The sequence below is a fragment of the Betta splendens genome, chromosome 5 (assembly GCF_900634795.4).
Source record: "Betta splendens chromosome 5, fBetSpl5.4, whole genome shotgun sequence".
Lineage (NCBI taxonomy): Eukaryota > Metazoa > Chordata > Actinopteri > Anabantiformes > Osphronemidae > Betta > Betta splendens.
In genome coordinates, this window is record NC_040885.2 from 17,820,135 (window position 1) to 17,832,953 (window position 12,819).

A 12,819-nucleotide genomic window follows, 5' to 3' on the forward strand; every position below is an offset into this window, starting at 1 on the left:
TGACCAAACCTGCTGCTTCCGAGCGGCAGGGAAACATCTTCCGGCTGCCGTGAGAAAGTGATGTCACCGTGAATATTGTATAAGTCGTATAAGCTTTTGCTCTTATGGACATGCATATTTGACCGAACCTGAGGCGGAGGAGGCGCTCGGCACTCAACATGCAATATGAATGTTTGTGTGTGCACAAGCAGCACCGCTACAGGCCCAGCCCTCAGTTTACCCTTGAAGTGTCCGATTGTATTCAACAGCTCAGCGCAAGCGCATGAAAAGGCTGAAAACAGCAGTGAATTCCTGCTGCAGCGTGTGTTTGACAGGCTTCAGGCTTGGACCCGACAGTCGAAGCGTGAACGCTTCCACTGCTGGGTTTGATCATTTCTAAATCCATCCAATCTTATTTTGAAAACATCCATTCTCCTTCTCCTTCTTCTTCTTCTTTTAAAAGGTAATTGAACCCATTAGTAGCACATTAACAACATTAACAACATGAGCAGGGGAACGTTTGCGTTAACTAACCCATTTTACTCCATGCTGCCCCCTGCGGCCAAAGTCTGTAACTGCATGTGAAAAACAGTACAAAACAAATAAAAAAATCCCCCTACTGAGACTTGAGTCCTATTAAAGTCACCACCCAGACAAATACCTGCAGGTTCAGCTCAGGATGGGAGACTTCAGCCACGAGGAGGAATCGACTGACAGCTGCTTTTTGCACAGACCTCAGGGACTCGCGTCTAACGAAGGAACAGACAAAATGAGACGCTCCGGCGTGTCCTGTGCATTCGACATCACACTCCTGCAGCACCGAGGTGTTCCCAGTCAGCCTCCTAAATGAATTTTTCAGTGCGGACGTGCCTCGCATTCCGCCCGACGGCAGCAGAGGGATCCCCTGTTATAATGCTGTCTGTAATTATTGGGTTATTGAGGAGCGGAGGAGCCGACCTGAGCCCTTCACACTCATGATCACAACCACAAACATCAATACCCCCCCCTCAGCCGCCTTCCCCTCCTCAGACGGCGGAGTGGAGGAGGCAGCGCTGCTGGGAATCCCACAGTCATACATTATATAACGCGCTGTGTGCTGCAGTCATGGTGCTCACGCTGTGACACTGATTAACTGGTGGTTGTTCTTCTAAATCGAGCAGATCAGCCTCCGTGTGCAAAATGAATCATTTTTTCCGTGTACTTAAAGTTTGCCCCCTGATTTGGTTAAAGCGCCCGAATTTGCTCAAATGTGCCGTTAGGACGTGAGTCAGTGTTTTCTGACGCCGAGGATCCAGCAGCCGGAACCGCTTCAGGCGTCTCCGGTCGTGTTCATGGGAACGACACAGTGGAACACATGTCCCTTGTATGAACTAGTCTATGAAACGTGCTGTTCCGTCCTCCAGGGGATGAGTCAGGGCGTAAATGGGAGTTAATGCATTAAGCGGCTGATAAGAGGCTGGTCTGGGTCAACCCGTCCCCTGGACTCGCTCAGAACGCTGAGTTCTGCTCCGTAGTGGCTCCAGCCCTGGACCTGCAGCCCTGGATCTGCACCAGCATCTGTTTGAGGCTGTACAGTTCGCACACACAGATTGCTTTAGCAAGCGCGGTTGCAGTTAATGAGTGGGAAGGAGAAGGAGAAGCTGAAGGGAGACGCCCCATTAAGCCTCCATCTAATTTCCTCGTCTGCGTTTTAATGCACCGGAGACAGTCGAGCTGCTCAGATTTATATGGTTTCTGCATCTGTTGTCAGAAACAAAGATGAGACGGAGAAACAATGATGATGGTGACGTCTTAAAGAGAAACTCTTTGTTCCGTTTTATGATGAGAAATGCAATGGATTCAACACCAGCATTTACTTCCCTGTCCGTGTGTTGTTTATATTGATCCGCAGTGAATAACTGGATGAAGATGCTTCAGCCGTAAAACATAAGAGCACCTCCAGCTCTACACATCCACTCATATTAATAATGAGCCTCCAGATTTGCTATGAAACCATCATCAGGAGCTGTTGAGACGCGGAGAAGCAGCTAATCAATGTCAACGCCGCTGATGAGTCAGCTGCATAATGAGGATGATAATGTCACCGCTTTGTAACACAGCCGCACATCCACAGCCGCTGTTACTGTGTGCGTTTCAGGGACTCCATCCCGGCTGACCTTCAGCGACGCAGCCAGAATCTGGAGCCTCAAACGCCTCCAAACGGGCGGTGAACAGGTGAAGAGGGCAGAGGTCAACAGCAGTGTGTTAGTGGAGCTGAGGAGCCAATGGGAGGCGGCTGCTGCAGGCACAGAGGGACCAGCACATGTAGACACAGGTGAGTGGATCAATAGCTGCGGTCCCCAGAAGGCCCCACCGCGTCCTCCAGCCGCCGCCTCAGCACCGCATCCTCCGGCTTCATCAGCACCGCATCCTCCAGCTTCATCAGCACCGCATCCTCCAGCTTCATCAGCACCGCATCCTCCGGCTTCATCAGCACCGCATCCTCCGGCTTCATCAGCACCGCATCCTCCGGCTTCATCATCGCACTCAGTCACGATCGCTGGGGTCTGTGTGGAGCTGCGGGCGCTGGTGGCAGACTGCTAATGCAGACGTAGCGGAGCGGCGTGGGCGCGAGGTCACAGCCAGAATCAATACGGAACCGTTGGAGAAAGTTGGGCAGCGGCGACGGGAGGGAGAGAGACGCCGAGGGGGCAGGTACAGAGGGGGCGGGAGACGGCGAGCGCCGCTGATTTGAATTCTATTCATAATTCTCAGCTGGGAGGCTGAAGCTGAAGGCGGCGGATGATGAGAGATGGAATGAAAGAGGGGGAGAAGGTGTGGGAGGAAGAGAGAGAAACAAAGGGAAGGACAGGATGGGTTGGAGTGCTGCGTCTCTGAGGGGGAGGGAAAGTGGGAATTAAATACAGCTCGGCTTCAAACGGAGAGGTAGAGAGACAGACGGAATGAATGAGGGAGAGAGAGAGAGAGAGAGAGAGAGAGAGCGTCACTGCTGTGTGGAAGCTTGGACACTGACTTACAGCAGCTGCCTGGTTCCACTCCTGCAAGTCAGAAACTATTCTGCTCCATGTAGAGACGTGGAGGCAGCGCCGCGCTGGTCCGGACCCAGAACCACCTCCACCGGTTTGAAGCTGCCATTTCAGGGGGTGTGAGTCTGAGGGCGTCCGGATGCTGAGGAGGAGCTTCTTCAGCTGCAGCTCGAGTCTCTGCCGTTAATGGCTAACGCTTACAGTCATTAAAGTGTCGCTGCGACCTCAGGTGACCTCCGCACACCTGCGAGCTCCTGGAACCGGCTCCTGGAACCGGCTCCTGGAACCGGCTCCTGGAACCGGCTCCTGGAACCGGCTCCTGGAACCGGCTCCTGGAACCGGCTCCGGCCCCGAGGGCTCGGCCCCGTAACGAGGCCGAGGAACGAAACCAGCGCCGGCCCGTGAGTTAGTCACAGGTCATGCAGCCATTAGTGCTGCTTGATAGTGCTGCAATGACACCCTGCGGGTTCGTGGCCCCGCGAGCGCTCAGAGGCCCTGAAGCAGCCTCACGTCCTCACCGAGGCCACAGACCGAGGGCTGAGGTGCAGGAACAGGTGTGAGAGGGTGATCACTGTTTGGGTCGAGTCAGGGAGGATGTTAAGACACTTACCTGGAAATTAGCATGCGTCTGAACGGCCACACCTTCTCTGAGGGTTCCCACTAAACACACACTCACAGGAACTGGTTCCACTGCAGCAACACCGGCTTCACAATGACTCCCCAGAATAAAGTTAGACAAATAATAGAAAGGGGAGAGGAAATAGAGCAAAGTTAAGTCAACCAGCGCGCCTCGGCCTCCATATGTGGGCATGAAACACTGGCTTGTGTCTTGTGTCCCGCTGTCATAAACAAGCCGCTGCTGGCGCCGCTAACGCTCTAAATATGGACGCCGTAGCTGGTGTGTGTGGAAGCTGCAGGCGCCTGTATAAACATCCAGCCACACACAGAACACGCTGGAGACGTACGTTCAGGCCTCACGTCCTGATGCCGTGGTTCCTCCTACAGTGGCAGCCAGTCAAAGGCCACAGTGACAGAACACAGCGTTTCTAATCAGCCGTCACATAAACGGCCGCGTCCCCATCTGTCGACAACGGCTTCACCTTTAGATCCAGGAATGATTTTTATCATCAGGAAAAACATCACTGCTCTGTGTAGAAAGCATCTCTAAATGGAAACACGGTCCAGCTTCAAATCGGTTTAGTATAAATACATATCACTTCAGAAATCTGCCCGTTTTTCTGGTAAATCCTGACATTGACGCTGAGAGACGTAAACGCATCACGCGAGTGTGAGACGCAGGTGAGCTGACGTGATGCGACACTGCCCCCGTGTGGACAGACGCAGACATAACACCGCAGCGCCTTCTCTGTAGAGGCAGCGCGGACCAAGCGAAGACTTTTCTTCATTAACATCATCTGTAACGTGTGTTAAACCCAACTTTATTGGAGTTGACACAAATACCTAACGCGTTAGTCAAATGAAATGTCCTCCTTCAGAGTCCCCGAACTAAAGAAAGTGCTGTTTGCTCTGCAGTGAAAGGGCCCCAGAGTGTATTTGTCTCCACTGATGTTCCCATGTCCGACCACTTCACATCCCCCGCCTCCGACGGGGCTTCAGCCAGCTTCCACCGCCTGTAGACTCACACTAATGGGCCCAGGGACAAAGCGGGCTGCTTCTGTTCTAGTGACAGAGAGCATCCGGAACCACTGGTCCTGATGAGAAGATGAGAGTCCATCGGTCCCCGCAGGACGTCAGCATCAAGCAGGCGCGAGTGTCTGCTGGTCAAAAAGACCTGATGTCTAGAATAAGAATGAAGTCCTGTATTTTCTCTTTGTGTGAAACCCTAGATTTCCTAACCCTAGATCCAAACATCCCTCTCTGTAATGACATAAACATTTCTGGGTCCGAAGCAGAGGCCTCGTGGGGTCTCTGCATTGAGCCCGCGCTCCGTGAGCATTGCTGATTATCGATGTGCTGTCGTCGTGGTAATGGCCGCTGGAAGCAGATTTTGTGCTTGTTTCCGGGGCCTGCTGAGACTGGACACAGAATAAAACAAATGTCATAAAGCAGCTGTCAGAGGCGTCAGCGTAATAAAGTATAATAAATAATACACAAAGGCCTGACATGTTTGTTTATCAGAGAAAGGCCATGAACTGGATCAGCATTAATGATAAATGATATAATCATTGGTTATTGGTTGATGGGTGATGATTATTCTACATCACATTGTTTATATGCTATCAGTGGAACTAAATCAAATGCTGAGAATTTCATGCTCATGTTTCTGGATTTCAGCTGAAGAACGTGCTTTCTGATATTTTGGGCTCCTCTGAGATAAATGTGGCTCCAGAGAAGTCGCGTTTCTCACAGGACAGTTTCCACTTTTACTCCCGGTGCTTCGTCTGAACTCTATGAAGGCCACGTGGCTGAACTGAGATCTGCCCAAGGACTCAAAGCCTCTGATCAGAGGGTTTTGTTTCTTGTTTTTTTACATGCTCTGATTCAAGATGCAACGACTTTGTTGAGCGAATGTGTGAACTAAGAGGGAAATGTATTTATCAACCAGTGCCTCATTAGACAATAACTCAGGTCTGTTCTAATATTTGTGCCAAAATACGTGTTTTTCTACAAGTTCACAGATTCTAACCCACAGACGTTATATCACTGCTTTATTTATTCACTGTAAATTCATACATACGCAAATATTCAACATAGAGCAACGTTCTAGCAGTTTAAGCACTGATTGGAAGGTGGAATGTGAAAAGTATGTTTATAATGTTTTAACACATTTTAGAGCTGGCACAGACAGACAGACAGACAGACAGACAGACAGACAGACAGACTGGCAGGCAGGCAGGCAGACAGGTAGGCAGACAGAACGACGGACGGACGGACGAACAGACAGACAGACAGACAGACAGACAGACAGACAGACAGGCAGGCAGGCAGGCAGGCAGGCAGGCAGGCAGACAGGCAGACAGACAGACAGGCAGACAGACAGACAGAGGCAGGCAGGCAGGCAGGCAGACAGAAAGACGGACGGACGGACGGACGAACAGACAGACAGGCAGACAGGCAGGCAGGCAGACAGACACACAGGCAGAGTCAGACAGACAGCAAGACAGACAGACAGGCAGAGTCAGACAGACAGTCAGACAGACAGACAGGCAGACAGACAGACAGGCAAACAGGCAGGCAGGCAGACAGACAGACAGACAGACAGACAGACAGACAGACAGACAGACAGACAGACAGACAGGCAGGCAGGCAGGCAGACAGGTAGGTAGGCAGACAGAAAGACGGACGGACGGACAGGCAGACAGGCAGACAGATAGGCAGGCAGGCAGACAGACAGACAGACAGACAGACAGACAGACAGACAGGCAGGCAGGCAGGCAGGCAGGCAGGCAGGCAGGCAGGCAGACAGGTAGGCAGACAGAAAGACGGACGGACGGACGGACGGACGGACGGACGGACGAACAGACAGACAGACAGACAGGCAGGCAGACAGACACACAGGCAGACTCAGACAGACAGCCAGACAGACAGACAGGCAGAGTCAGACAGACAGTCAGACAGACAGACAGGCAGGCAGGCAGACAGACAGTCAGACAGACAGACAGGCAGACAGAGTCAGACAGACAGACAGACAGACAGACAGACGGACAGACAGGCAGGCAGGCAGGCAGGCAGGCAGACAGACAGACAGGCAGGCAGGAGCAACTAGAGTTCGGGAACAATTGGAAAGCGAGGCCCCTCGTGAGGGCGGGACATGCAGAGTTCAGTCAGGCTCCAGTGCTCCAGGTTCAAATCCAGGACCTTGTTAGTTCTAGGCCGTATTGCCAACTGCAGGCCAGCGTGTCAGTGTGTCTCAGATGGTCGTCACGGCGACGAGAAGGCCGCGTTGGCTCATCTGGGTGGGCCGCAGCGCGTCCTCCTCCTCTGCATCCACCGCAGCCCTCTTTCTTCTGTCTGCAGCGCAGGGCAGCTGGTGGGAGGCGGTGGGTGTCGTGTAGCTTAGCAACTCCCTCGGTGGATGGCGAATGATATGCAGCTTTGTTCAAGTGTCTCTCTCTCTGAGCCGGGGGGGGGGGGGGGGGGGGGGTAGCTGAACAAAGCAGGCCTTATTGAAGCTTCCCTCCTCCCTCTCTCTGCCCAGGCACAACGACGTGGGAGGACAAATATTTCAGCTCAAAAGGAACCGAGACTTCACTTAGAGCAGCGGCTCAGAAGTGTAACTCAGGGGCCGCCGACTTCAGGCGGGAGCCCAGGTGTTCAACAGGAAATGGAGCAGGCTTTGAAGTCCTTAATGCACCTGAAATAGAACCTGTGCTGGGTGCAAGGATGGTGAAACCTCCATCACTCGCTGCAGAGGCTCAGCGTGAGGAGCTGCAGCGGGTAAAAAGCAGGTCCAGTGTGTAGTTATCACCCACATGACGCGGAGCTGCAGTAAAAGCCCTTTACGCTGCTTAATGAAATGAGCTCATGTGAAGCTTTCCTTGTGGTGATAAACTAAACCAAAAGACAAAAACAGAGGAAGACGAGTAAAAGGCCAATAAAATAGGTCAAAGGAGCCATTTCTCATTTACTCTGAACCTACAGGATCCTCAGAACATGTGGAACCCGTCCATGGACTGCTGTGCTAATGAAAACGGATTGACCCCGAAACTTGGCTGTTTGCAGGATCCTAAGGCTCATCGTCTGGATCTTGTGCGCAGCTTAACACACTTGTTTTTACAAGTGTGGTTTTTACATTTAAATGACTAATTTAAAAGAAAGAAAAGAAAAGGTCTGAGTTCCTTTGAAATGAACGCGTCTCTGGGCAGGACGGAGATTCCTGTCTGCTTTCCTCAGCAACTGGTCACAGAGTGACTGTGTGCATTATGTCTGCAGAAACTCAAAGGCCAACTGTTATTGTGAAGCTGTGACCTTCAATAATTGAATAATAACAAAAAGGAGCCGCGCAGTCACAGCGAGGCCTGGACGGCTTCCTCCCTTCGTGGGTGTCGGGACCAAAATTCCTTCCAGCGGAGCCCAAACACGCATCACATCACTCACTCAGTGACGGAATCAGACGTTCACTGGATGTAATATAACTTTACACAACTGGAGAAGGTTTAGTGGTAGTAGAAGTTTAGTGGAAACCTCCCACATTCTTTTGCTTTTCTTTGTTTAAAGAAACTTTTCTTAAGTTTCTCTTATTTACCAGTTTAACTCTTTAACTGTTACAGCAGCTTTGACTTTGGAGGTCTGGATCCAAGTCATGATTTACAGTTTAAAAGAGACATGTGTGAGTTTCCTGTGAAAGCGAATGCGCTGTGTGCAACATAAACGGAGACCAGTTAATAAAACACTCAGATATGAACTTTACTAAAACAAAACAAACTGAATTGTGTCACAGGGTTTGATGTGCGTCATCTCATCACGTTTAACCAGTGCTTCAGCAAATCGTGTTCAGCGCGTGGCTGCAGCGAACGCCTCAGTGAAACAGCGGCGTCAGAAGAAATCTGTTCAGTAACAAACAAACGTCTCTTCACTTTCAGGTGGACTGTCCTGGTTCCAAAGTCCCTGAACTCAGATTATCCCCTCTACAGTAAAGGGAGCTCGAAGGCGAATATGAAATACTACACATAAAATGTAAACTGAGAAATGATTCCTACAAGTGGATTAAATCCATCACAAATAACACTAAAATCAGACTGTACATTACACATAATAATCAAGTCTACAACATCAGTCCACACTGAGATTACTGCAGGTTTACTTGTATCTAACAGTAATGACTTTATCTACTGTGTGTGCGGGTTATCACCATAAAAACTAGTCGTCAGTGGCTTTACACCTGTTACATTAACTAAGAATCACCTCCACATACGTTTGACCACAGTGTTTAAAGAAATGGGTTTCCTGTCTTTTTGTCAGATTTGTTTTCAGTGACGCCGCCGTGTTTTTATTATTGATACAAATGTAATCAAGTGACAGATTCGCTCAGGTCCTCAGCAGGGGGTCCCGATAGCCACGGCACCGTCTTTGACCCCATCACGGGCCGCCGGTTCCGTCGCCAGGGCAACCTGCGTGACCTTCACGACCTCGTCTTTGCCAGAAGGCGACAGGGAGGACGGCGACAGGGAGGACGGCGACAGGGAGGACGGCGACAGGGAGGACGGTGAGGCCGACGCGGGCGCCGACAGCGTGGAGGCGGCCGCGGTGGAGGCGGAGGAGGCGGAGGAGGAGCCGCCGTCGGGGAGGCACTCCTCGCAGCAGCAGCAGCAGCAGTCCATGAAGGCCTGGCCCAGAGAGCGGCACAGGCACAGCAGCAGCACCGGCGTCGCCGCGCACCGCGCGAACAGCAGGAAGTGTCCCATGAGGCCGAGCGCCGGCAGCGCCAGCGGCGGCAGCGCGGCCCACGCCGAGGCCGACACGTAGGCCAGCGCGATGCTGCACGCGCTCTCCGGCAGGCTGCACGAGACGTAGAGCACGGTGAGCGCCATGACGGTGGAGCGCAGCCGCAGCTCCCGCGCCTGCTGCTTTCTCTGGGCTGAAGACGAGGAGGAGGAGGAGCATCTGCTGGTCGCCTTCGTCAGCCCGGGCTTCTGCGGCTGGCGCTGGGCCAACACCTGCCTCGTCACCAGGTCGCAGGCCAGCGTGAAGAGCAGGGGCAGGCACAGGTAGCAGCCCAGGAACCACCACGTCCGGGCCTCGTGGTAGGTCAGCACCAGCGAGTACACGCCCTCCGGCAGCTCCGCCCACGGCTCCCGCACGCAGACGTCCACCTGGAGCGCGTGCGTCCGGGATCTGAGGGCGGCCGTGAGCGAGCCGGCGCCCGGCGCGGACGGGGCCCTCGCGCCCGGCGTGCCCTGCAGGAGCTGCCACAGCAGCAGCTCGGGGGCGGCCAGCACCATGGAGCCCAGCCACACCACCGACAGCTTGGACAGGATGGACCGACAGGGCTCCACCTTCGGCGCCTGAACGGGCCCGGGGCCGGTGGCCGCGTGGAAGCGGTCGATGCTGAGAGCACAGAGGCTGAAGGTGGCCACGCCCAGAGAGGTCACCTGACGGAGAGACGAAGGGGAAACGATGAAACAGGCTGTTCCATGAGCTGGAAGCCAATAAAGAACAGTCTGTAGTGTCATCGGGGATGATTGGGTTACTTTCAATTTCAATTTGAAGATTTTATTCATTATAGCTTGAGTGGCGCTGACTCGTGCTGCTGCTGTGACTCCACACGGACGCGACCTGGTAATTCCACTCCGTTTAAATCGAGCACCGGAGAGTGTTTTGTTGCTACAAGAACACGCCAGAGACATTCCTCTGCCTTGTTATGCTGACAAACTGCCCAAACCTACATTTAAAAAGACCCCAGACTGAAAAGAAGCAGCCTTTAGTGAAACAGGAACAGGAAACAAAGGGCGTCACAGGGAAGAGGGAGCCATTATGCTGCAACACCAGCAGTTGTTGGCGCCTCGTGCACGTTACGATGTGTGGTTTTGGACTATCATTACAGAAACTAGTCCTCCCTCTGTGCGTGCTTAATGACCTCAAACAGTTGAGACACAACTCAGGGTAATTAACACAGCTCTCATTAGCATTAGAATAGTTGAACTAACAGAGCAGAGGGGCAGCTGGCAGCCTGACCTGTTCAATGCGGCCTCAGAGTGGAAACGGCCGAGCAGCATTTTAAAAACGGTAATTAATTAGCGTCCAATGAATTTGTTAATTAACATACAAATAGGTAACACAAGTGCAGACAGCCCAGCCGTGTTAAAGAGCACTTCATACAAGCTGTTCACAGATGAGTACAACTGTTCGCTCTGCTGATGATTTGGGCCTCCAGGACGGCAGCTCGGCGCCGGGACAGGAAGCCGGCCTGCTTTCATGGTCCTTAAATACTTTAACTAATACAATAATCCACATTTGGTGTTCAGGAAAGTGACTGACCTTAGTTCAACTAGGTTTTTACTTTTTTCGCGTCCTTTATTAAACTCTGACAGTCTTTGCTCTTCTTTGTTATTTTCTTTTTCTACAGAAAATAAATTTTCCTGATAACGCACAACTGCCTGAATTTGTACAATTTCTTACAGGAAAGTTGTTTTATATTAGTTACAATTTTAGATTTTTGTTCTAAATGAGCTCCTTTTCTCTGTTTTATAGTGTTTTGAATGAAATACTGTTCATACAACACTTAAACTTTACTTGTGTATTAGTCATTTGAACAAAGCACTACTCTGTCTTTCCAGCAACAACTGGGGCAGTTGTGTTTTCATTAGAAGCATCAATCAGGTTTTTTTCTCTCATGAAAAAGACTTTTTAGCTTTTAGATAGCTCTAGATAGCTTTTATACGCTGAACACGTAAATAAACATCACATTTCCTGATGACTAGTTCCTTGTCTCTTGATGCAGCCTTGCGGGCAACAGACAAGTGAACAGACCAAACAGTCCATAACAGCACGTGTGTTACAGAGTGAAGCTGAGGAGCTTCAGACACAAACGTCCATTCATCACAGAACTGTTTGTGTCTTTATAGCAGGCAGTGAAGTGAAGCTGCTGTTAAGTTCACCACAACTTGATTCAGTTCATCATGATCACACAAGTTTTATGCCTGTAATCTGTACACTTACTTTGGGTAGATATGTATAATTAAAATATTGTTTATATACAGCTTTTTAAAATATTTATTTATGTTAAGTATAAGCATGTTTTCTGTTATTCATTTATTAGTGTCAAGATCTGCAGGTCATTGCAAACTGAAGCCTTGTTTCAGTATTTGTGTCCATGTTAGGACTCTCATACAAAGCAATTGTTCACCAAAATTCGAACAAACCAGTATTAGTATAACTATGTTTACGGTGAAATGGTGGGAAACATAATGTTAACCTAAAAAAGACAGTTATGTATATATTTTTGCTTATTTAATAAGTCCATCAGTATTTATGGATTGGACTCTTTTATATGTGTATAAGTATTAAGAAAACTTTACAGAAAACTTTTTCGTAAACGGAACTTTTATTTCAAAACAGCGTTTGTAAGTTGAAAAACGGAACTTTTTTGCACAAAGCCTAGCGAACCTCACGCGCACCTTCAACTTTTGCTCACCTCCAAATAAGGCACAAGCCGACAGGACAGGTCTCCTAGCAACCGCTTCGAGGTGAGCTCGTGGAAGACGACCACGGGCAGACAGAAGAACAGCACGAGGAAGTCCCAGAAGGCCAGTCCCGCCAGGATGCAGTTCCACGCGCTCTTCAGGTAGAAGTTGTGCCACACGATGCACATGAGCGCCAGGTTCCCCACGATGCCCGCGGCGAACAGGAGCAGCGCGAGCAGCATGACCGCGTACGCCCAGTACGAGCCGTCGGTGACGGGGAACAGCGGGTTGAGCAGCCCCGGGCCGCGGGCTGAGGAGGCGTTGGCCGGTAGCGCAGAGTGGTACCGCTCGCTCCGCGGTGTGGTGAAGAAACCGCTCGGGTCGTCGTACTGCCGCGGGTGCGCGCGACCGCCCGGAGGGTGCGGGTCTCTTCTTCTGAAGCCCCCGTCTCTGGCCCCACGCGGAACCCGCTTCGAGCTGGGGACTGTCGGCGCCTCATGCCGGTCCACGGAGGACCTCTCCGTGGAAAGGGGCTTTTCCTTCCCCGCAGGCGGACCACCGGCTCCCTCCGGTCCCTGCTGGAACTCCGGGTCTCGGGGGACCTGGCGGAGCTCCACGCTCCCGAGAAACAGAAGCAACATGAACCAAACAGCGCTCATTGTTTCTTTTAGTGCAGAACTAAACGTAACCGGGCCGAGCTGTCGGTTCGTCTCTCAGTCCCGAACTGGAAG

At 51.4% G+C, this 12,819-nt stretch overlaps 1 protein-coding gene across 1 annotated transcript; it reads right to left on the minus strand.

Annotated features, from left to right (window-relative positions):
* Positions 1-8,354: 8,354 nt before the first annotated feature.
* gpr37l1a (G protein-coupled receptor 37 like 1a) lies at positions 8,355-12,747 on the minus strand. Its single transcript, XM_029150378.3, has 2 exons — positions 12,100-12,747; positions 8,355-10,057 (listed from the first exon to the last, which is right to left on the minus strand). Exons 1-2 carry the CDS (start codon positions 12,745-12,747, stop codon positions 9,002-9,004), a joined length of 1,704 nt encoding a protein of 567 aa, XP_029006211.1. The 3' UTR covers positions 8,355-9,001.
* Positions 12,748-12,819: the final 72 nt, after the last annotated feature.